General features: G+C 32.6%; 1 protein-coding gene across 1 annotated transcript in view; it reads left to right on the forward strand.

The window, feature by feature from the left end:
• Positions 1–2,164: 2,164 nt before the first annotated feature.
• The window catches only part of LOC124363612 (Fanconi anemia group D2 protein homolog), a 56,826-nt gene continuing 34,782 nt past the window's right edge, over positions 2,165–24,208 (forward strand). Inside the window, exons 1-8 of the mRNA XM_046818869.1 lie at positions 2,165–3,130; positions 8,180–8,331; positions 10,804–10,943; positions 12,585–12,720; positions 14,142–14,218; positions 16,819–17,014; positions 19,925–20,094; positions 22,219–22,369. Of these exons, the coding sequence (XP_046674825.1) occupies positions 2,494–3,130; positions 8,180–8,331; positions 10,804–10,943; positions 12,585–12,720; positions 14,142–14,218; positions 16,819–17,014; positions 19,925–20,094; positions 22,219–22,369 (1,659 nt within the window). The 5' untranslated portion in view covers positions 2,165–2,493. The remainder of the gene's footprint in view (positions 3,131–8,179; positions 8,332–10,803; positions 10,944–12,584; positions 12,721–14,141; positions 14,219–16,818; positions 17,015–19,924; positions 20,095–22,218; positions 22,370–24,208) is intronic.

Consider the following 24,208-nt stretch of genomic DNA (forward strand, 5'->3'; position numbering starts at 1 on the left):
ACCCTGGGGGTGGTTGCCACCCCTTCTTGAGGGTGAATTTTTTTCTTTTTCAAAATAACCTCGGATACCGATAGAAAGCTTAATTTTAAGCAAAAAAATTATCTATAAAGTTTTTTGAAAAATCTAATACTTTTCAAGTTATTGGCAAATGAAAATTCGCAATTTTTTTCACGTTTTTCATCGGATTTTTGTAAATATCTTTAAAAATATACGTTTTATCGAAAAATTTATAAAGAACAAAATTATAGCAGGTAAATAAATAAATAATTTGGTTTTTTATAAAGTATTCTAAGTGTAATATTAAGCTAGATAATTAAAGATCAAAGCAGTTTTTTTATTTTGTCTAAAATTTAATCGATGTGGTCAATGCCATCTAGCGGCAAGGAGATGCCATTTTAGGCATTCTAATAAAAAAAGTGTTTTGTAGTGCTTGAAATAAGCTTTACAATGAGCACTATTAAAAGTCTTTTGCACGTAAAATAAGTGAGCTGTATTGCAAATAAGAGGAGCATCTAATGTTTTTTCTTTTAAATCAATGGGTTTTCATAAGTGCCATTTCTACCATAATTAAAATTAATCGTATTCCGCATAGAATTAACTTATTATGAAGAGTTTTGATAGATTGCATCAGTTTGGCTGCTTCAGGACAAATATTTTTCAAAAAAAGTCACGATTAAAAAAAATTTCAAATTAAAAAAAAAACACCTTTTTCATAATATATCAAAAATGACGATAGATACGTATAAAAGTGTAAGGATGAAAAATTTAGGTATTTTTCTGACAAACAATTTGGTTTTTTTTTTGTTTTTTCTGTCAAACAGAAAATTGACGGGGATATGATTGTTTAAAGAGCGCGTGGCAGCGCAATCACAGCCTCTCTTAAGCCCTTTAACCCTTCACCGTTTTAGAAAAAGGTTTTTTACTACATATTGCAATAAAGTATGTTGTAGATCTCTTAATTCCCTTTACAATGGTTTTTTCTATAAATTGTGATAGCATGAAAATTAAAGGAGTTATGGTCCAAAAACTTATCATATTTTTTCTACTTAGTAACTGAAAATTTCGGAGTGTAAATATTTGGAGCAATGTGAAAGTACGCAGTAATAATAGAGACCCAAAACTATTGTAATGTGTATAAATATACATAATATGGCTCATATATTTTGGAAACGTAGGCATGAATACATACCAACGTTCTTATATGTGTATATAACACATTTGAGTGAATTTTATATAATTTGTTAATATTTTTATTCAATAAATGGCAATTTTTTTACTCTAAATTAAATTATTTTTACATATGTAATCATATATATTTACTGTTTTAATTTAGGGGTAGTTTTGAGGTAGAAAAGCTTAAGAATATGATAATTATTTTCGAGAGTGTGGAATAATATTTAAATCTTTTTCATTTTATAAAAGTTTTTTTTAAATTTTTTTTATCAAGGGGTAGTTTTCAAGGGTTGTAAGGGGGTTAATAATTTGATAATTATTATAGAGAATATAAAATATTACTTACTCTATACTTACACATCTTTTTATGTCATACCAAAGTATTTTTTTGTGATTTTTTCAATTTAGGGGTTGTTTGCAAGGATTGTAAGATTTTCAAGGGGTTGAAAATTGATTTTAATATGAGGTAAATGTTTTAGAAAACACTTTTACAATTTCACCACTTACTATTAGACATGTTTTCTAGCGATAAAATGGCTCAATGTGAATTTTTCCATTAAGGGGTTGTTTACACCCCTTAAAAATAATAGGCGGAGTTCAGATCATTTTCACTTTTGAAGTTAAGGGTAAAGATGAGCCTAATTCCAAAATTTTCATGCAAATCGGTTTCACAGTAAAAAAATTCGGAGGTAAGACCGTATTTTTAGCTTCAATGACTGCACTATTTAAACTAATGCTACATTTCTTTGGTTGTGCGGGATAATGGTTCAAAATTACAATTCCAATAAAAAAATTGGAAATAAACACCACGGCTACCTTCAATAGTGTTTGGATGACAAAAATAGTTCAAATATATGAGTATCATATTTTAAAATACATATAATACATCAGCTGTTTCATGGTTCTGTTGCTGGTTAATTTGCCGACCGAAAATCGACTGTCTTTGTCTTATAGGTATTGGCGGGAAACGCAACGTGAAGAGGTAGAAGTTGAAAACGAAAACACTAACACACACAGTCAGTAGTGGTGTAACAATAATTGAAGTCAAGAAGTAGTGGATTTTTCAAACATTGTGATTCATTCAATGAAAGTGAAGTTCATTATTTGAAACATAAATATTCTTTACCTATTGTGCAACATTCATTGAAAATATTTTATAGTTTTTGTTTGTGCATCAAGAACAAGGAATCATGGAAAAAACATAACCTGTCTAACATAAGTTTTTGACTGATATAGGCTACTTACAATATTTGCAATTAGTTAAGAATCTAAAATATTTTAACTTACTTAATTGATTTAGCATAGTATACGAGCAATATCATGTATAAACGAAAAACAAAGTCTGGTGGCTTAGGTATAGTCCGAACTATTTCCAAAACACAACAGAATGTAGCTGATAAATCAGAAAATGTGAATCCTAATAAAACTTCACAAATTCAATTACCTAGTAAAATCATTACCAAAACACAACAGAATGTAGTTGATAAATTTGAAAATACTAGGCCTAATCCTAACAAAGCTTTGCAAATTCAATCATCTAGCAGAACTCCTTCAAAAGTTGACCTTAACAAATCTGATGATGAGATTCATTCTGATCCTGAGCCTTCGCCGAAGAGGTCTAGAAGGTTTGTGACTAATGACAGTTCTTCTATTATGAAAGATCTTTCCTTTAGTACTCTACAAGAAACACGAGACAATAAAACACCATCAAAATTGCACAAGGTTAAACCTAAAGTTGTTCCTAGTAACAAATTGAATGAGATAGAAATTAACAATAGCACACAACAAAATAAAAAAGCATTTGCTAAACCTTCATTATGTGCTCCCTCTGACAATAATAGTATTCAAAAGAAAGTTAAGAAGAATCCTGTATATAACAAGAAAGACACATATCTTGAGGAATTGTTTGAAGAGGCAGGTTTAACTTTGTCAGATGGGACCTCTCCGAATGTTCTGAGTAAGTATTTAATTAATAAATAGTATAATACTATTTAAAGGTCTGGGGTAGGGTATGATAAGCGGACCCGGTTTTTTATATCGAAGAATGTAATCATCGATACCTAATATTCGCATCTCAAATCCTAGACTATCAATCGATATAAAAGTATCTATAGTCGTCAATAACAATCATATGTTTTAAATTAAAATATGGATTTAATATTTACAGTGATGAAACAAATTAGGCCTATTATAAGCAAAATTAGGAAAACTGAAGACGACCATATTTGCTCCTCTCACAGTTACAGTTGTTTCTTTCCCACAAATTTCACATAATGGATTTTTCGGTACGAGTCCAACATGTTGAAGCCACGTAAAACATGTCTTATCATCGGTAATTCTAAGCAATATATGGGTCAACCTCGATTTTTCTCATATTACAATATAATGTTCCAATAGTCAATTAGAAAAGGAAATGACTAGAATTTCTTGCCGGAAAGCAGTTATAGGGAGCAGGCAACCGCCAGACGGTCATATATTGCTTAGAGTTACCTATTAGTGATCAGGGGCACTGACGTGATCTGGGCTTCAAATTTGGAACTACTCGAGTGAATTTTTTTTCTAAAAGAGCAAGCAGCGCGAAGCGCTGCGCAGCGGGCAGGCATCGTGCGTGATCCTTTTTTTTATTAAAAATTTCTGATAAATTGTTATTACATATTACAATATAATGTAGGTAATGTACGTAAAACAATTTTAAACACATAATTACATGCTGGAAAGCAAAGTAAACCAATATAATCCGCCCAATACAAAATCTCCGTAAAAATCTGGTAAAGGAATATGTGTTATTCCTTTGGCCTGAATCAATTCAGTATATATGAAGATCACGCACGATGCTTGCCCGCTGCGCAGCGCTTCGCGCTGCTTGCTCTTTTATAAAAAAAAATTAACTCGAGTAGTTCCAAATTTGAAACCCAGATCACGTCAGTGCCCCTGATCACTAATAGGTAATTCTCGCGGTTGCCTGCTCCCTATAACTGCTTTCCAGCAAGAAATTCTAGTCATTTCCTTTTCTAATTGACTATTGGAACATTATATTGTAATATGAGTTGCCTGCTCCCTATAACTGCTTTCCGGCAAGAAATTCTAGTCATTTCCTTTTCTAATTGACTATTGAAACATTATATTGTAAAATGAGAGAAATCGAGGTTGACCCATATATTGCTTAGAATTACCTTATCACCTTTCAAAGCAATGTCGTGTAGTTTTCTAAAATTGACCATTGCCATTTTTAATAATCAAATGTTACTTATATGTAAAATTGAAATATTACCTTACGTTTATTATTTGAAAGTGTTTACAGCTGTTGATATAGAATATTTCAGTTATTTGTTCAAAATAATTAACCAGTATTGATTGATTGTATCAGTGGTTATGATTAAGTAATATTGTTTGCCAATTTCGATATAAAAACCGGGTCCACTTATCGTACCCTACCCAAGGTCTGTCCTAGATCTTTCCATTATTGCAGATCTGTATCGCAATTGTTTTGTAGTAAAATCAGGCCTCTTAACTGTTTGCATGCTGGTTTTTTTAGTGTATAACAGCATTTATTAAACTATTTTGTATAAAATCTCACTGATATGAAAGTAAATTGGCTTCTTATAATCTGAATTGATACTATTCATAAATTAACGGTTTTACTTGTTTGTTCACAACATAAACATGCACACTTCTCAAAAGACAAAACTTATTAAATGTGAATATTATTAAACAATTAATTTTACACTTCTGATGGATAGAATACAAGGAGACTTTTATAAGTGGCCTACACTCGTTCAGTTGTTATTATCGAACTATTCGATATATTATCCAAATTTGATATTATATATTAATTGTACGAAACAGGAATTATAATACATTAACAACAAGAATAATATATTACAATTTTAAATAACATAAATTCAACAATAACATTACAAAATAACAAATCCAACTTTGGCCTAAACCTACATGTCAGAAATACATTACAGTATTTATAGATTGCACGGATAGCAGTGAGCAACCATTTTTGTGAAGGCAGTAGCCAAATCCACATGCATATCTAGAATTTTATCATATTCATCGTCATTTTTAAATTCTCAACAAATTAGTTACTTCTTGCAGTTTATTGTTTACATGAGAAATGACTGTAACTAATAAGTAGAAATCATATGTTTTGTTACATAAATTGTAATGTCAAATTATTCATTCGGGTAAAAACAATCAAACCATCTGATAAATACAACCGAATAGAGAGTGTAGGCCGCTTTTTAAAGTTTACCCCAGAATACTTTGATATCTTCAATAATTTGTTGGAAGAGATCAGTTCCTTCATGTTTTCGTCAAATGACATAGCATACGAGCACCAACTGTACACTGATGGTGACACATGGTGAGCAATTCTGAGTAACTGGTATGATAGAAAAAAAACAATACCTAGCAGGCCGTCTTAATCTGGTAAGACATAATATTGTTTAAATTTCTTTATTAGAAGACTTCAAGAAATGAGATCTTGTAATAAAGAAATATAGTTGTAGAACAGAAATCCATCCATCAGCATAGGCTTCCGCAGCACCGAACTGTGCTAATGGTGATGAACATCCCTTGTAATAGTACCTATCCGTAAAATATCAGAATTTACTTTCATATCATGTTGGTAACATATCATAACATTGTTTCAGAAATGCGGTTGTATAATATATATATATATATATCGTATGGGGGACAAAGGCAGCTATCCATAAATAAATAAATTAAAAATTACAATTATTAAAAAGTACGTAAGAACAAAGTTCTTGAGTCATAAATTAAAAATAATATTACAATCTCCCGTCACAAAGCTAAATCCAAATTACTGAGCCAGTTTAGAGACCCATCCTCTAAACCACTCAGACCAGCCAGACCACCAGAAAACAATCGCAAAGGGCAGTCGTTTACAATGTGCTCAATTGTCTGAGAGTTTGCGCCACAATCACACGTCTGGTCGTCAGTAATACCCCACTTGAATTTCCAGTGATTGCTTCTCCCAACCCCAGTTCGAAAACGATTCAATAAAAACCCATTCCTTTCGAGGAATTTCCAAGCCACCCGCTGCTTTCGTAGGATCGGATATCAAGAACTTGTTCCGTCCATCGAATGATTCCCAGGATGACGCCCAGTTAGCATTAGGCGTAAAGTTCTCCTCTATCAACTGGGATGCTGTTCGTAGTGATGGCTTGCGTGATTTGAGCCGGCTATCTTGCTGAGGAAGGTCGCGCGTAACGGGCAATTCGGGATTGGACACGATCTTATTGAACTCTCTCAGAAGAGCCTCTTTGCGTCTAATCTCAGGTGGTGCTATATTGCTCAGCACTGGGAGCCAAGGTGTTGGTGTTGCCATGAGAGTTCCAGTAATAATAGAAATGACTGTATACTAAAACATGTATTTTACTTAAGTGAATATAAATTGTCTGGCTGATCATTGGTCTTATGGGTAACCCTGATAGAAAGGAGAAAATCATAGGATAAACAAATTATTATATGAAAAGGCACATAATGAGGTTACTTTGCTTGATTCGTCACTAAGACCTATTTCGTTGGGTCCTTCAATACTGTATTCCGTTGTATCGGTTTATTTTTATTTAGTCAAGAGAGAGTTCGAAGGTGCATGTCTCTCCATGGGATTTAACTGAACATTAGGAAAGCCTATAACTCACAGTAATATCTCAAGAATGAATCGGGCAATAAACTTTATATTTTGCTATTGGCTACATTTTGCTTAGTTATCATTAAAGGGTCTGGCAAAATTATTCTTCTGTCAATCTGTCTGTCTACTCTGCCAGTGTGTATGTTTTTTGCTGGATATCTCAAGAACAAACTGAGCATGGACTTGAAATTTTACATTTACTTTGACAGATGTATTGCGATAGTGGTAGCTAAAAAAGGAAGACTTGCGAGGAGGAGGGGGTTATGTATTGGAGTGGTAGGGGATGGAGCATTGACAATAACAGCTGTGAAGCAAGGCATGAATACACATTCAGATTGCCCAATTAGTAAAATTTATGAAGATAATCAAATGCACAGTGAGTGGCGCGGCAGAGGAGAGACTCTTCTTTATAAACATGTTGATTGTCTTGATAATAATTCCCAGCCATGGAATCTTCTGTTTAATAAGTTTGATTTTCTTGTAAATAAAGTCTCTGATCTTGTATGTAGTTAAACTGGATCTGCTTAGTGATATCCTTGTTGATGTCAAATAAGTTCAGACGGACTTGAAAGATTTAATGGAAAGGATTGTTGTCTTAAAACCCAGATTAGACATCATTAAAAGCCAAATCATTACTATTCAAATAACATGAAGGAATCAAAGGACAGATTATAACATTTCTTCATCCTGACCATCCCATTTTGATAATGTGTGTGTTTTCCCCCTCTTTCTCCCGGAAAAAGAAAGAAAATTATCATTACCAATTACCATCTAAGTCACTGGCTTTCTGATTTTCTCAAGGAACAAAGAGGTTACAGATATGTTTCACAAGGGAATTTTTTCTTTAGTCTGTAGTTAATGATATTTTCTCAATGTCAGTGAAGTTCTTTGAGATAAATCTCCTTCTACCTCCCTCACCTTGTTAGTTATCAAGTTTCTAAAACAAGCATAGTTAGAATTTCAATGTTGTAGGATCATGATTAACCAAGAAATTGTTAAAAACACTCCAGAAGTGTTGGCATAAGTTAATTTATTATAATAAGAAAATTTCTGTGAGCTTGATTCTAAACATTAACTGCAAATTGAAATGTACTTCTTATTTAAATTTACTGTATGTTAAAATAACTTTTAGAGTTTATATTTAATTTACAACTTTAAATTCAATAATATTCAGTAGGTGTTTAATGTGTTATTTTTAAATGTGTATTTAGTTCTTAGTATTTGGTATAATAGTCTGAGCCCACAGAAGCTCCCAGCCGATTTTGTTATCTCGTATTTGATACAATTTCTCTCATTTAAATAATAAATATCAAATAATTTCCCAATTTTTGTTTTTTTCAGAAACAGACCAGGCAATTTTTATTAGAGATATCAACAATGCAATTTCGTCTGATGGAAAAGAGCTGAAAAGAAATGTTGAGCACATAATGAAGGACTTGGAAACATATTGTAATAACATCAAATGTTTGAAATTTGCTGTGTTCTTCACTGAGGTGAGAAATATTATGCCTTTTCAATAAGTTAGCCTTTTAATTGTTGTGACTGATTTAAACTAAATTTAAATGAGTTATTTTTTTCAATTTTTACCTAAAATAATTCAAACAGAAAATATTTATATGAAATAAAATGCTTTATACAAATGGAATGCTCATTAATTAGGTGAGACACATTTAAAAAATAGTGGGCAAAATCAATGACCTATTTATTCTATTTCAGTTTGAGATGTTAAGGAAATGTTTGTTGGTCTAGAGATAAGGAATTTTTGTATTTTGTATATACCTCTGTTTTAGGTAGATTTTGTATACAAAAGTTGAAAACTCTGATATTTATGAACATGGAGAAAAAGCAAAAAGTGTTTGGGAATATATTATTGGGATATTAAGCATTTTGTAATTAAAAATATTTTTTCTCAAATTGTTTCAAGATATCGATTACGTATAAATCCTATACAAATTTTTCTATAACAAAAAGGTAGCTTTTGGAATGCTTAGACAAGCTCAACCTTGGTACAAAAATTTATGTTCTAAATATCTCGGCTAAGCTAATGCCAGCTTGGTATGCAATTTTGTTCCATTAGGGTAGATGTTCAAACTCAAAAAATTCATAACTCTGTTATATATATATAACAACTCCGCCTCTTAAATAAAGGCATATTTCATTTCATTTCATTTATAAAACTAGAAAAATAAGAATTGTTTTGAAATGGTTATAAAATTTCTTAAACTTTTTGTTATATACAATTTTGTTGTATCTTGAACGGTTCTTGAGATATTGAGTAGTACATATAAATCCCATAACAATAAATGAATAATGTGATCAGTTGTCACAAAATCTACCTACTGTACTTCTTCTGACTGAGCGGGAAGGACTATTTTTGATGGTGGTTGATTGGTCCATGGAAGCACGGATTGTCCTCTGCCCTGTGTATTGGTTCTGTAGTTACAAGGATTTCCATTCTTAATGGATACCTGGACGTTGTGTTCTTATCCATTGTACGTAATTTTATCTCTGTAAGATCTTGGCTGAGTATATCTATAAAACAATCAATTGTGTCATTGTACTTTTGAAAATGGCTATGAGAATGTCACAGACAAAATTATCAGAAATGTTGATGAAATTACATCAATTTCCACGTTGTGTTGTTAGATATTCTAAGGACATTTGTTAGTGTGAACCATTTAATATAAGTTTTGGCTGAGTTTAATGTGTCCAATGGTTTCCGCAGAAGTTTAAAAATCATTTTTAGATGTAAAATTGCTTGAAGTGACAGTGTGAGAAGTTGTGGATTTATCATGTAATTTTAGTGTAAGGAAGAACAATTTGTATAACTGAATGTGTACTTCCCTGTTGTGGATGTTATTTAAGGGCTACATCAAAATTTGTAGTTTCGTCTTTTTAAGATGAAGAAAAGTACCTACTGCCAGGTACACGAAGTCAGGGTCAGCGACTTGCCTCTATTCTGGCTAAGTGGATTGATGGTTCGGGTATACCATAAGAACCTTAAGGTAGATATAGCTTCCATGTTCCCATGTGAAAAGGAGATTGTGCTTGTTTACGACAAGAGGTGATAATTTGATATAAATTTCAAGTTTTCAGAATGAAAAGTGTTGTCGTATTCACTTGTATTTTGGTTGGATAATAATCCTTTTGAAGCTCAAGCAGTGCGGAAAGAGTTTTTGCTATTTTTCCTCTTTGTCTTGATTGTAATGTAATAAAGTGTTGGGAAAGTTAGTTTGTTTGCTCTTTTCCTTGTCAAAAACAATATAGATTTATTACCCCAAGTTGAAGATCAGTACAGTGTCAACTTAAAATATGCTGTTGAAAAGAATTGCTCAAGGTGGGTCAAGACAACCGGGTTGGTGAGCTGTGTAAGAACAGATTAACACATCCATCCATCTCAGAGATGTTGAGATAGTTAAATTAGTTTATGAGTATTGTGGGTACCAGCACCTTTCCTCTCATGCATTTTTGTCCTATTTTCATCCTTGACACCACTCTCTCCATTTATGGTCGTTGAAAAAAAAGATTTGTTTGTCTGGTCATATACTGAAGAGTTGGTCCAAACTGAAGTGAACATCATTATTCATGTATGGTAGAGATGCCATTGATATTAATACAGTGAATAAATGGTGTGCCTGTAGTTGGTAGTTTGCACGATCAGAAGAAGGTGGCCAAATCTTGAAATAACCTGTCATCAAGGGTGATTCTGTCTTAGTAGTGTAATGTTGCTAGCAACATGGAACTTTTGTTGTTCATGACAATAGGTGCTGTATGTAGTGTTGCAAAGTGCTTGACAAATTCGCAACTCACATTTCGGATAGTTAAATATATAAACAGAACAATTTCAACATAAGTTTGAATTTGCATTGAAATTATTGATAGTTGTAAATGTGCAATACAGATTTATTATTTATGAAACTGATGAATTTCTAGTTTCCCTCCGTAATTACCTTGAAATGTTTCAGACATCCACCGAGTGTGATGTATCCCGAGGCGACACACAGGACAGTCTGATGCGTATGTTGCTACAAGTCAACTGCCTGCAGACTCCAGTCACGGAGTTGTTGATGGACAAACTCGCCAAAATTGTTATGGATGGAACTGGGTTAGTAGTGTTTGGTCTATTCATGATTGTTAGAACCTAATTTTCAATGATTGAAGTAAATAACACTGTCTCTACTGGTTTGATTGTGCAATACTATCCTTTATTTGACTACAAATGTTGGTTTTGTTTCAAGTTTTATTAATCTTTTTTTATTCAATTTTTGATAATGAAATATTGATCATTAAAAAAAAATGTTTTAGAAAAGATGACTGGTACTGTATAGGAACGAAACAATGACCGAAAGTAAACTGTTACTGTACTACTTCTTATTTTTAAGTATTTTTGTAAATCTTTCAGTGCACTGGAATCATGATTGTCCTGGATTATCAGGCACAGTGTTGTATTTAGATACACTAAGGGGTGTGGTATCAAAATAAAGAAATGAGTGGGAATAAAGAGAGATACAGAATACTCCCTCCCCCTCCCCCTAGGAGAGTGTAAATAAGCGGGTGGGGTAAGGTGCTCTCCTGAAGCAAATAGAGAACATTAACTTAAGATTTAATCAAAGTGGTTTGTAACTTACTTTCTTATATCTATCCTGATGTATTCGTGTTGACGAACCTAGTTAATAGTTTATGTTTATCAATAGATTATGAATAAAACACAGAACAAGTCCACTGCAGAGTTGGAAGCACACCTTTATGCCAATGTGCTTACAATGTGCTTTATGCTCACATGAAGCATGTATGCAAAATCAATGATGAACGTTAACTGAGGCTGTGGTGATTTAACAGTAGGGCTGTTGTAACAGAAATAAACCGCTTTAAGCCAACTCACTATACTAGCAAAGTAGACAATACTGTACAACATGAACTAGTGAATGCAGTACTTTTCATGGGCCTGTCCACTCCCAACCGTGGGAGTTATTCAGTATGCCATCAGTAACATCGTGAGTCAGCAACCTGGTTATTGTTATTTGCCATTTTTTCAAGGTTAATTTTTAAAATGTAATAAAAAATAACTGTTCAAAATTATAGGATTACTTTATTACATTATTGTTCTTTTATAACGATTCACATTATATAAAAAAAAAACCAATGTCCACAATCAGGACAGGCTTAAAAAGTCCACCTATGACACTTGTGACAAGCTATTTTTCACTTATTGTATTAAAAAAAAGAACTATTATATTTTAACACTGCAATGAAAACAATGTAAACTTAAGCCATTCTAAATAGCAGAAAGAATATTGCATTCTAAAATGTTGAAACTATCAGCTGGTATAAACCGTCATCTATTTCCATTAAAAAAATTAATGGAATGTTAACTTAACAAAACCGTGTAAAAATGACAAAAAGATAGAATGTATCATAAAAAAACAATCTCTATCTAGTAAAACAAATAGATGCTTGATAGTTCCAAATGCTGCCGATAGATTGTAGAGGAATGTACACAAAAATGTGACATTTACATAAACCATCACAGAGCAGTGAGTTTGCGGACTGAGCAAGACATGTGAAACTACTTTGAAGGGTTATTGAGATGGGTGTGTGTCCATGATTTATTGGGACAGAAGCTTTAATGTGGTACAAATAAGAAACCTTACGATGGGAGTCTCTTTTGTACTTTGGTCTGTTTTATTAGAAACATTATTTAAACTGTTAAACCTTTTAATCATGAATTATTTTTAATGATTTTCAGTGAAGACGATGATACACCTGTCTTATCTTGGGTGAGGATGATACTTCAGTGTTTTAGATTCCTGAACAGTGTGCTGGATGGCAGTTCTGTAAATGAGCGACTTTTAGATGTTGTACTAGCAACATCGGACGTGACAGTGAGTATGAGTTCATTGGTACTCTATAATGTAACTCGGATTACAGTTTTCTGAATTGATTAAAGATACAATGACCATGAATGACAGAATCAAAGTTGATTAAATATCAAGTCAAAATGCAAATACATCTACTAATAAAACCAATAGTATAGCTAATTGAATTTGTAAATAGAATTGATCTTTTATCCAACTGAATTGTATTTTAAATATTAATTATGATGAGACATGAACTTTTTTCGTAAATATTTTTAAAAAGTTTGGTTTTGACTACCATGCAATGTGCCCAAAAATAGTGTTATAAACATGTTGTATAGGCTATTATACACATCTGAAAGGAATACATTTCTTGTGTGAATACATTTTATACTATCAGTTTAGTGTATATTTATTACAATTGAACAGTTGTTTTGGAATGTCATTATGTTGTATATTAATCTAGACCCAAGCACTCTTTGTCTCGGGAGGGATGGTATGACATGTGATGTACTGTCTATATAGAGCTTTCAACATATTCTTGGGAAAAATAATTAAATGTAATTAAAAAATGATGATAGCTTACTATCAAGTGAACTCTAAAGACAAAAATAAAACAACGTTCTAAGATGTATAGATCATGGGTACCAATTTTTGACTTTCCCTCTGGAGAACGAGCAGATTTCATCCTCCTCACCTTATCATTGCCCAGCTTAGACTATACACTGGTGATGATGACCTTACTGCCAGATTCCTATCTGGTATTAGCACTGCTTCAAACAACTGAGCGTTCTTCTATTATAATTTATTTCCCTCTTCTGCATTTAATTGGCTTGCAAGCACAACACTTAGTTTTAAATGTTAGATATTTTTATTGTATGTATTGGTTAGATTCATTATATGTGTTATGATTCTATTATTTTTTATCATATCAGTTTGTTATTTACTCTGTATCTATTTTTTTATGATAAGACATAAATTTCTACTATAAAATGTTTGCTTTTATTGCTGTTATAGTTTGACGTCTGTAATGTTATATACAGACTAGACATTACATATTCAATGAGCAGTTACTTGTTGTTTTATTCCTTCTGAGCAACCTTAATTAACTCATAACATAATTAATAATTTCTGGATAGTTGGAAGATTTATATATGTCGATCATTTGCTTATAACGGTTATAGTAATAGTAGGTTTGTACAGTTATGTGTTGTTTTAATTTATATAATTAAAAGTTCACAAAGTAGTATGACATCATTCAGAATATGTAGAAATAAAGTTAAATAATTGTTTAAAGGCATAAAAAATTTATCTTCAAGTACTTACTTTGAAAGAAAAGTTATATAAGTTATATAAAAGATGCGATGTTATAGTCCTGTTGTAATAATCATTTTGTTAAGTTTTCACTCATTTCTGTACAACCATTTAAATGTGTTTGAAACTTGTAGATTCAACAAGAAGTCGTGATATCACTGCCAGACATCATCAGTGATGCTGAGCACCATCATGCAGCTTTGGAATTGAGGTAAGATTTGGAAATATTTTATGGATAATTTTGTTCTTTAACCCTTTGAGTGTTGTGGGAAACTGTGAAATGTCCAGTCTCATTTACAAGACATAACTACATTACATAACTGTATTACTATGAGACTGTTATAAAAATTCTAATGGAGTATTTGCTGGCATCCATAGTGTAAAGATGTTGCTGTGTATTTTCCATTCAGTATTAAGGTGATGCTGGTTAAGACACTTATACTTCCACACTTTAACCACTGTGACATCATGATCAGTGATTTGATTGTTGAGCAATCAGACTAAAAGAATTACATTATTAAGTTCATGAGTTATTTTATGTAAATGAAGCAATTTTATTATAAAGTATAATTATCTTAAAATTGTAAAGTGTTTGTATTGAATAATTTTTAATTTTCTGTTATTTATATGAGGTAGAGAGCTTTAAATCTGCCTATTTGATAAACAAATTTTTTATTTCATAATTCTGATACTCAAAACTAGACAAAACTTTCATTCCTACTGTACAATTGCAATGTGTGCACATCATAATTTACAAGACAAGAAAATTGATCTAACAGAATATAAAATGCATATGTAATAATCACTTAAATGGGACCATGAATTATAATTATAATTCAGAAAAGAATATATTCTTTCATAGGTTCTTTTGAACAGCTTAAAAAGTTTGAATGACAGATGACATTTTCTGTTTTATATTGTATTAGTTTCTCCTTTTTCATGTAATTGTATTGATTATTATTTTGTAATTTAAGTTAATAATCTAACCTTTTTTGCATCATATTACGTAAAAAATGTTGATGCTGATAACAGCTCACCTATCTTTAAATGATCAAAACATACAATTTTATGAAATAATTAGACAGTACTTAATAAATTAAAATATTGGCTTAAAAATAAAACAGTTTAAAATTAAATTTTGGGAAACAAAAATAATGTAAATTTCTGCAAACTTAAAAATGATAACAGTACAGTAATATAATCCGAATTTAAAAAAGGTTAGATTTTTATATTTACAGCTGTCAAATTGAAATACAGTAAACTTTTGTTTATCTGGCATTGTTAGGACTTAAGGCATGCAAAATGACCAAATATGCCGATTTTTGCATTTTTCAGAGAAATAATGTGGACATAATAAATAAACAAATAATAACAGTAAAATACCTTTCTATTATTCAAATATAACCTTAAGGTAGATCTCGTTATATGTGGATCTATAAGAACTAATTTTAAACAGTCTATTTACAGTGCATAGTCTAAGCATCACAATGATTGAGTGAAACACGGTTAAGGTTGAGAGCTTGTTCATCCCGGCTCATTACAGCCCTGTACCATACTGCCACTGTTAGTCTTTCTAGACACTGCTGGCGTATTTCAGACGGCAGTGGCGAGAGACGTCAGTCGTTTAGAATCGTCCTTCCGTCACAAACCTGTGTTGAGCACATTAACTGTGAAATTGACCTACCATTACTAAGCTCAATTGAGTTGATACAAAAATATGAAAGTGCAACTGGGCACACAGGCTGACAGTTGACGCTCAGGGTCAGTCACGTGAATCGATATCACCCGAAGTCGCCCGAATATGGTGCCTAATCTCTTCTATCCGCTTAAATGCTGTGTCCACCACGAAAAGAAAAGATATTATAGTGTATTGCAGTATATGTGTAGTATATGATTGATGTTTTTTGTTGTTCAAAAATATGTTACTTTTTCCTAAAGGCATATTACCAAACGTGCCGAACTATAGGATGCCGTATTAATGGAATTTCACTGTACTTGTGTTTTTGAACTTGTAAAGAAGTTGAATAACACATTTATGTATTATTAATGCTCTTAAAACAGTCTATAAAAGTATGTTAAAAGCTATATTTTGCACATTTCCAATACAGGTCGTTGTGTGAAATATATGTTTAAAACTGCAAAGATGGCTAAAATATTTACAATTTTCAACCCACAAATATTATTTGAGTGTGCAATAAACCATTAGGATCCATAGGGGTTCTTTATCCATGAAATATTATATTTAATAGTAGTGTTTAGAAGTAAAATTTGTATATGATCTGATTTACATTTATTTATTCTTTGCTTTTATTTTTTTGCATTATAATAGTTTTATCTTAATATTGATAATTTTACCTAAAAGGATTTTGCTTTAATTGTTCATGCTCAGAGACTTAGCCTTTGATTGTAGTCTGCACATGTGTGGTTATCTCCCACTGCCTATCCCCACAGACTGGATTGTAATTGTATATGGATTATAACCACAATGTGTGGTTGTAACCTAATACTCTGGAAATGTTTCAGTAAGTTGATTCGCAAGAGTAATCCCCAGCTTATGGCCAGTGCTCTGGAGGCACTTACGAACCTCTCCCTGCAACCTGAGGTCAGAGCTCAAGTGCATCCTGTCCTGATATGTGCTTGTAACCTAATACTCGGGAAATGTTTCAGCAAGTTGATTCGCAAGAGTAATCCTCAGCTGCTGGCCAGTGCTCTGGAGGCACTTACGAACCTCTCCCTGCAACCTGAGGTCAGAGCCCAAGTGCAGCCTGTCCTGATATGTGCTTGTAACCTAATACTCGGGAAATGTTTCAGCAAGTTGATTCGCAAGAGTAATCCCCAGCTTATGGCCAGTGCTCTGGAGGCACTTACGAACCTCTCCCTGCAACCTGAGGTCAGAGCCCAAGTGCAACCTGTCCTGATGAAAGCCCTCCACAAAGTTCAACCAGAATTCTTGCCAGCCATCCTAAAATTTCTGTTTGCCGATAATGACCCCCCTCTCTTGGACGAGGTATCTATATATTCTTCTCTGTTAAAATTCTTGTATCCCTAACAAATATTTGTATGGTTTAGCTGCATTGTGAATATGCATATAAAATTAATAATATATAGTTTTTTTAGAAGTTTTTTTTAATAGGTTTTTTTTTTACACAGGATTTGACAAAATAACAGATTCCTTATATAGTTCTGTTCTTATATACATTTTTGATAGTTCATTGTTAAATAAAAATAGTTCTTTTCAGGACCTGCAATCTGATCTCTTCCTCACAATAAAAAAACCTGATACATGTGGTTAAAGTAAGACAAATTAAACTGATTTAACTGCACAAGTTTTTTCATCTATAAATGTTTTAAAGTTGGTGGTTATGTAATACATTTTCTAAAATTGTCTTAAGATTAAAAATTAACCAACATATTATTATATATTGTATTCTACATATTGTAGAAGATAGAACCTTTGTATAAAATTGTTCAGGAATTTATTACTCATACGCTCCACAGGCAATTCCCCCAATTTTGTATATTTATGAAACATATTTACTTATAAACACCCATATTTAGGGAAGGTGTAAGAGTGAACAGACAAAGATTTGTAACAGTAACTTCACTATTTAACACCTTATTTTAAATGTCTCTATTTAAATACAATTGAACATTCTATCCAATTGTGAGACTTTTAACTTTGCTCAAATAGTACCTATTTCAAAAAGAGTGATCAGGAATTGGTTACATGTCTCCAAAGGAGATTTATACGAAAATTATAATTTTTAAATGATTCAGATCAGACTCTGTGCATAATTGGTATTTATATGCAATTTGAAAATATTCTTTACCAGACTTCATTAAAACATTTGTTGAAGTCTCAGTTATTACACAAGAGGATAATCTAAAACGGTTTTTAGAAACATTAAGTACATGTTTCAGCTGTATTTGAAAACTAGATTTGTAATAATTGGTATTTTTATACTGTACATCTTACACCAGTTTCAAGATAGCTGCCATTCAAATTTTGTGTGAATATTTTCAAATGAATATTGTTACATATATGTAATATTTTTAATTATTTATAAATAATAATTTTTTTACAAATAAAATCTTTCTTTGAACATTATATTAAGTTTATTAAGGCAGAAGTCCAATGTTTTAAGAGGTATACGGTAAAAACGACGATAGGAATGAATCCAACAACTGAGACCCATCTCGATTTTATCAGCAATATCAAAGATTATGGAAAAGATAGTAACACGTCAAATAGCACAGTATATGAACGAAGTAAACATATTGCCAAAAACACAATCTGGACTTAGAAAAAATCATAGCACATGCATTGCCCTGGTAAGTCTGTTCAGTGACTTAATTGATGCGAAAGATAAAGGGATGTGTAGTTCACTAGTGATACTGGACTACTCACAAGCATTTGATTCCCTTAACCATGAACTTTTGTACGCTAAGATGCATTTTTATGGCTTTGACAAAAATTCAATCGAGTGGGTAAAATCATACCTAGGAGACAGAAGTCAGGTTACAAAGATGGGAAGTAGGACGTCAACTTCACTTGTCAAAAGGCGAGGTGTTCCTCAAGGAAGTTGTCTTGGACCTATATTGTTCAACTTATATACGTCTGACTTCCCCAGTTGTGTTCAAAGCTGTGCTATATACGTCTGACTTCCCCAGTTGTGTTCAAAGCTGTGCAGCTCACCTGAACGTAGATGATTGTCAGTTGCGCTTGTCATACGAGGGAGGCTTGATGAGGTTATTGAGAAAATAAATTCCGACCTAGTGAACATCAACACTTGGTCGGTTAACAATGGCCTTAAACTCAATATAGGTAAGTGCATTGTCCTTCATCTTGTCCCACACAATCTGGTGCAGGCCCTTGGTCAGAGAGGAGTGAGAGTAAGGCTCAGTGGGGAGAGCCTGTCTGTCTCTGAGTCAGTCAAGACTCTCGGAGTTGTGCTTGACAGTGAGCTCACCTTTTCTGATCATGTCACTCATGCTATCCAGCATGCCCTTGGTAGGCTGAGGGGTCTGTACAGATTTAGAAGTCTGCTGCCAGAATCCTCTAAGCTCCGGCTTATGAGTTCCCTTGTTCTATCTGTATTTTATTACTGCTATCCTGCATACGGCAACAGTATCTCTAGGGGAGACAGATCGGATTCAAAGACTGCAAAATTCTGCAGTTCGATTCATTTTCAATTTGAGGCGCTTTGATCATGTGTCACCCTTCCGAGATGCTGTCAGTTTGTCCCCCATGGAAAATGTATGCAGGATCTTGACATGTGGCATGATCCACAAGGTGCTTGCGCTGGGTGAGCCGTGGTACCTGATCGAGAAGCTCCAATTTCGGGAGGAGGTCTCTCAACGCAGTGTCCGCCATGGTGACCTGCTTCACTTTCCCAGAGTCAAGCATGAGTTTGGGAGGAGGAGCTTTTCTTATTTTGGCCCAAAGTTGTACAATGACCTCCCCCAGACCCTTAAACAGACTTCTGTTACTGTTTTTAAAAGTAAATTAATAAAAATGATTGTACAGTAATTTATTTGTCTTGTTTGGGTGTTTTCTTTAGTCTATAGGTTTTAGTTTTTATTTTTATTTCCCAGTATTGTAAATAGTGTAAGATATGACAAGAGTTGTTCTGTAAAGCAGTTGTTATACTGAGAAACGCTTGCAATAAAGGCATTTTTATTTATTTATTTATTATTTATTAATACAATAACTGGCATAACTTATAACTGACTTAAAACAAACTTTGTATGGAAATACTGTACCTAAAATAATGAGGATATTTTTTGGAAATCATTTTATATTTTGTCTATAAGTTTGGCCATATGATGTTAATTTCCAAAAGTAATTTTTAAATGGTTTGAATAAGACTTTATAAAAGCCTAATTAAACTAATGAACTATTACCTTGGGATTACAGATAATTAGTTACATACGCAATGAGCTGGATTTAGCCGAGATAGAGGGTGATGTAGCCAGTATTCAGGTGCTGGTATTCAGCACATTGAGAGATGCTCTCTTGTCCTCTAGAACTTTGCCAAACATTTGGCAGAAAAACATTTCTTCTGTCAAATCACAGGTGGAACACAAGTAAGTTGGGCAAATTAATTTTAAGATAGTCTTGAGTTTTTAGCCCTGCATACGTAGCTGTTTTGTCCGTTATTTTAATTTCTTCTTCATAGACGTTAGAGCTATCTGTGAACAAGTCTGTTATACAATGTTAGTTATTAATTTTATAGACTGAACTAGAGTGAAATGCGGACATTTTTCACAATAGATTTTAAATAATAACCTTTCTGCTTACTATAACTTGTTAGTGCAGAAGATTATTTGTATTGTTTGAATTTTCTTCTTTGAGTTGATTATTTGAAAATTGTTTGAAAATAAGTTGATTATTAAAAATTAATTATTATAACCACTTGAAATATGGCATACTCAGAGTTTTATATGTTTAATAATATTAACTCTTTCTACTCGAATTTCATGGAACCTGTAATTTCCTTGTACTTACACGTATTTTCAGCACAAATTAATTTCTTTAAATAAAATATTGTTATTGACTTAGTTGTACTACTAAATTAATGTTTTGCTTGTAGATTTTGGTTAGCCATTACATTAAGCACAAATTACGTGGAAAAAAAACTAAAAGTACCAATTTATATTTTTGTGTGTGTATAACTAAATTATGCAAATAGTTTTTTTTTTTAAATCACTTATACAATATATTAATTTTCTCAAATTTTTCTTAAAGTTCATTTATTTTTTTGTGATGTAACATAGCCCAGATATTGCCAATAGAAAAGAAATTGTTACTTAAAATTTTACCTAACACACAAAAATATTAGAAATAATTAATATTTTTCTAAATTTTATGTATTTTTTTAGTTTGATTTATTTTAAAACCTTAAAAGTCCAAAATCCTGTGTAGGGTTGTAAAATTTCATAAACAGTATGCAAAACGATCTTAAGGATAAAAAAAATTTTTTATAAAAACTACACCAAACATAGTCTACTTTGCTATTTATAACATTAGAGATAATTAGTAGTAGTGCAAGGTTTTTAAGTACTAATAACTGCAAATGAACTCAGATTATAAAAAATGAATGAAACACTAACACTAATCACTCCGAGGTGATTTCAGACAATGTCGTAAGTAGAAGGTGAACTGGAGCCAAACTCAATATTTACATTGAATCTACCCTTCCCACCGTAGTTAATGTGCAGAAAATTCGGTTGTTCTACCATACTTTGGGATCATGTCTAAAACATCGTAGTGCACCCTTGATGTCAAAATGATGCAAAGTTCGTTTTGAGTTTATTTGTCACTGACTTTTTTTGGATCCCTTTCAGATGGACATTACACCAGACTGCAGGAGTCAAGTCTGTGACAGCCTCAGATTTCAGAGACTTTACTAAGCGGAAGATAATCTGGAGCTAAACTCAATATTTGCATTGAGTTGTTTACTGTTATTAACTTAAAAGTTAACTAAGTTTCAGGACTATGACTACAGAAGTCTACGGTAGTTGCATGGCATACTTATTGAACATGTTATTTAATATGTTTTTTAGTAATGGTTTTAGATACAAAATTAATTATAATAATAAATTTATTTGAAATAAATTGATTTTACTTCAAACTTAAAAAACTGAACAAAGATTATATAATCATAATAAAATACAGCAATACAGCACAATATGTATTTGCTGGTATCAAAAATTACTATTTAAATAAGCTCAAAGAATATTAATTGTGTTCAGCACTTATCTTGAAGACTGTTTTCATATACATAATGGCCTGCTCATTTACTAATATTACTGTAGTTGCTGTATCTCCATGGCATGTCTATTTAACTCTTGTAAGTGCTAAGTTTTCAACAGAGCTGTGATCTGGTACTGTTGGGCTTATTTGCCATTTCATGAAGAAATTACAGTAACAACTTCAAAAATACAATTGAAAAAACTAGAAAACAATAACTTTCTGTTTCTAATGGCCAGGTAAAACTTCATGTGCTTTTGTGATAGTTCCTTAGTTGACCGCCAGACTGTAGTAGCAATTAAACAGCACTACTGTGGATTTTTAGTAGTTCAAATATACAAATAGTACACATGGTCATGTCTCATAGAATTTCATAGTACATATACATGAAAATTTTGAATTAAAAGTAAAATTATTAATAGCAAAATTAGTTACTCTCTAGTTCCAATTTTTTTCAGGCCAATAGATGTTATAATGCTGTTGATACTTCTTTCGACAACAAATGATCCAGTTCGCCAAAAGTCTGTTGAAGGAGTTTTCCGGAATAGAATACGCTCAGATTTGTTTACTGAGGCATTGATAAATGAAACATTGAAGAACTACATAGCTGTAAGTGTTGTTCAAATAAATTCTCCAGGGATATTGTAATGAATTAAACTTTTCATTCATAGACAAAACAAGTAACAAGTATCTATTTATTCTTGTTTGTATTTTGTAAAAGTTTGATTTTATATAAAAAATTTATAAATATTTGGTTTAAAAGATGAAGTAACTTAAGAAATAATTGACGTAGCAATAAATTAAAACACTTCTGTAAAAAGTAGACAATTCAGAGAAGTTAATAATTTATGCAGAGGACAATTATTTCCAGTTCGTAATGAACAAAGCTCATAATGTCATAGCCAAAGCTTATGTCATTGTCAAAGCTCATAAGGGGATCGGCCTCTCCTTTAAAAAAAAAAAAAAAAAATGTGAGCAAACCATGAGCATTACAAACAATTAAAGATGTATAATAAATTCAATTTATGTAAAAACATTTATGATCCTCGAATTCTCAGCACAATAAATGAGAAGAGTTTTACGAGTAAAATAGGTAATACAGGGTGAGTCTAAAAGGACTTTACAACTTTGAAATTATATAGATATTTATTGACTTTAATTATACATGTATGTGTCATTTTGTAGCAAATTACTTCAAGTTTGACTCCCGAAGTGCTGTAGTACCAAGTTCCGCCACTGCGAGCGCCAGCTTCATCTTTACTAAATTGGCTACTTTCACTGGTGCGGAGCTTGCTTGCTGTGTGTTATTGTTTCATGAAACAAACTCTGCTACAAGTGTTCAGCGTAGATTTTGCACAAAATACGGGAGAGACCCTCCAAGCAGGCCTTCTATTTACAGTTGGTGCAAGAATTTTGTCGAGACAGGTTTTTGTGTTCGTCATGAGAAATCGCCAGGTCGCCCACAGGTTAGTGATGCTACTGTAGAACAGGTCAGGGAAACCTCTGCCCGTAGTCCTAAAAAATCAATGCGGCGTGCAGCTGTGGAGACTGGAATTGCACAAAAGACAGTTTGGCGAGTGCTATGGAGACGTTTGCACTTAAAACCATACAGACTTACGATGGTACAACATATCACCGATTTAGATAAAGCTGCTCGTGGAGAATTCTGTGCTGTAATGTTGGATCGAATGGGAGAAGATGAGACATTCCTGAACTCAATAATCTTCAGTGATGAGAGTACCTTTCATATCAGTGGTAAAGTGAACACTCACAACTGCAAAATCTGGGGGAACAAAACCCAAGAGAATCCCTTGAATGAGTTCGGGACAGTCCAAAAGTGAATGTGTTTTGTGCGATGAGTAAATTTAAAGTGTACGGGCCATTTTTCTTCATGGAGAGAACTGTCACTGGTATCATTTACCTTGATATGTTGCATAATTTTTTGATTCCTCAAATTGATGAAGATGAACAACAGGATGCTCTTTTCTACTACCAGCAAGACGGAGCACCACCTCACTACCTAACAGATGTTAGGGATTTCCTAAACGGTCGTTTTCCAGATCGCTGGATTGGGCGTTCAGGACCAATTGCATGGCCACCTCGTTCCCCGATTTGACTCCTATGGATTTTTTTCTATGGGGTTTCAATAAAGATGTATATTCCACCTCTACCAGCCAGTCTTGCAGATCTAAGAGAAGAATCACAGCTGTGGTTGCTGAAGTTACACCAGATTTGCTAAAACGGGTGTGTCGAGAAATTGATTACCGGTGGGATGTTTGCCGTATCACTAATGTAAGTCACATTGAACCAAAATAAGAATATGACAATAAAAGACAATAAACTTGAAGTAATTTGCTACAAAATGACACATATATCAAGTCTGTAAGTAAAGTCAATAAATATCTATATAATTTCAAAGTTGTAAAGTCCTTTTAGACTCACCCTGTA

Source organism: Homalodisca vitripennis, chromosome 5 (genome assembly GCF_021130785.1).
Source record: "Homalodisca vitripennis isolate AUS2020 chromosome 5, UT_GWSS_2.1, whole genome shotgun sequence".
NCBI lineage: Eukaryota > Metazoa > Arthropoda > Insecta > Hemiptera > Cicadellidae > Homalodisca > Homalodisca vitripennis.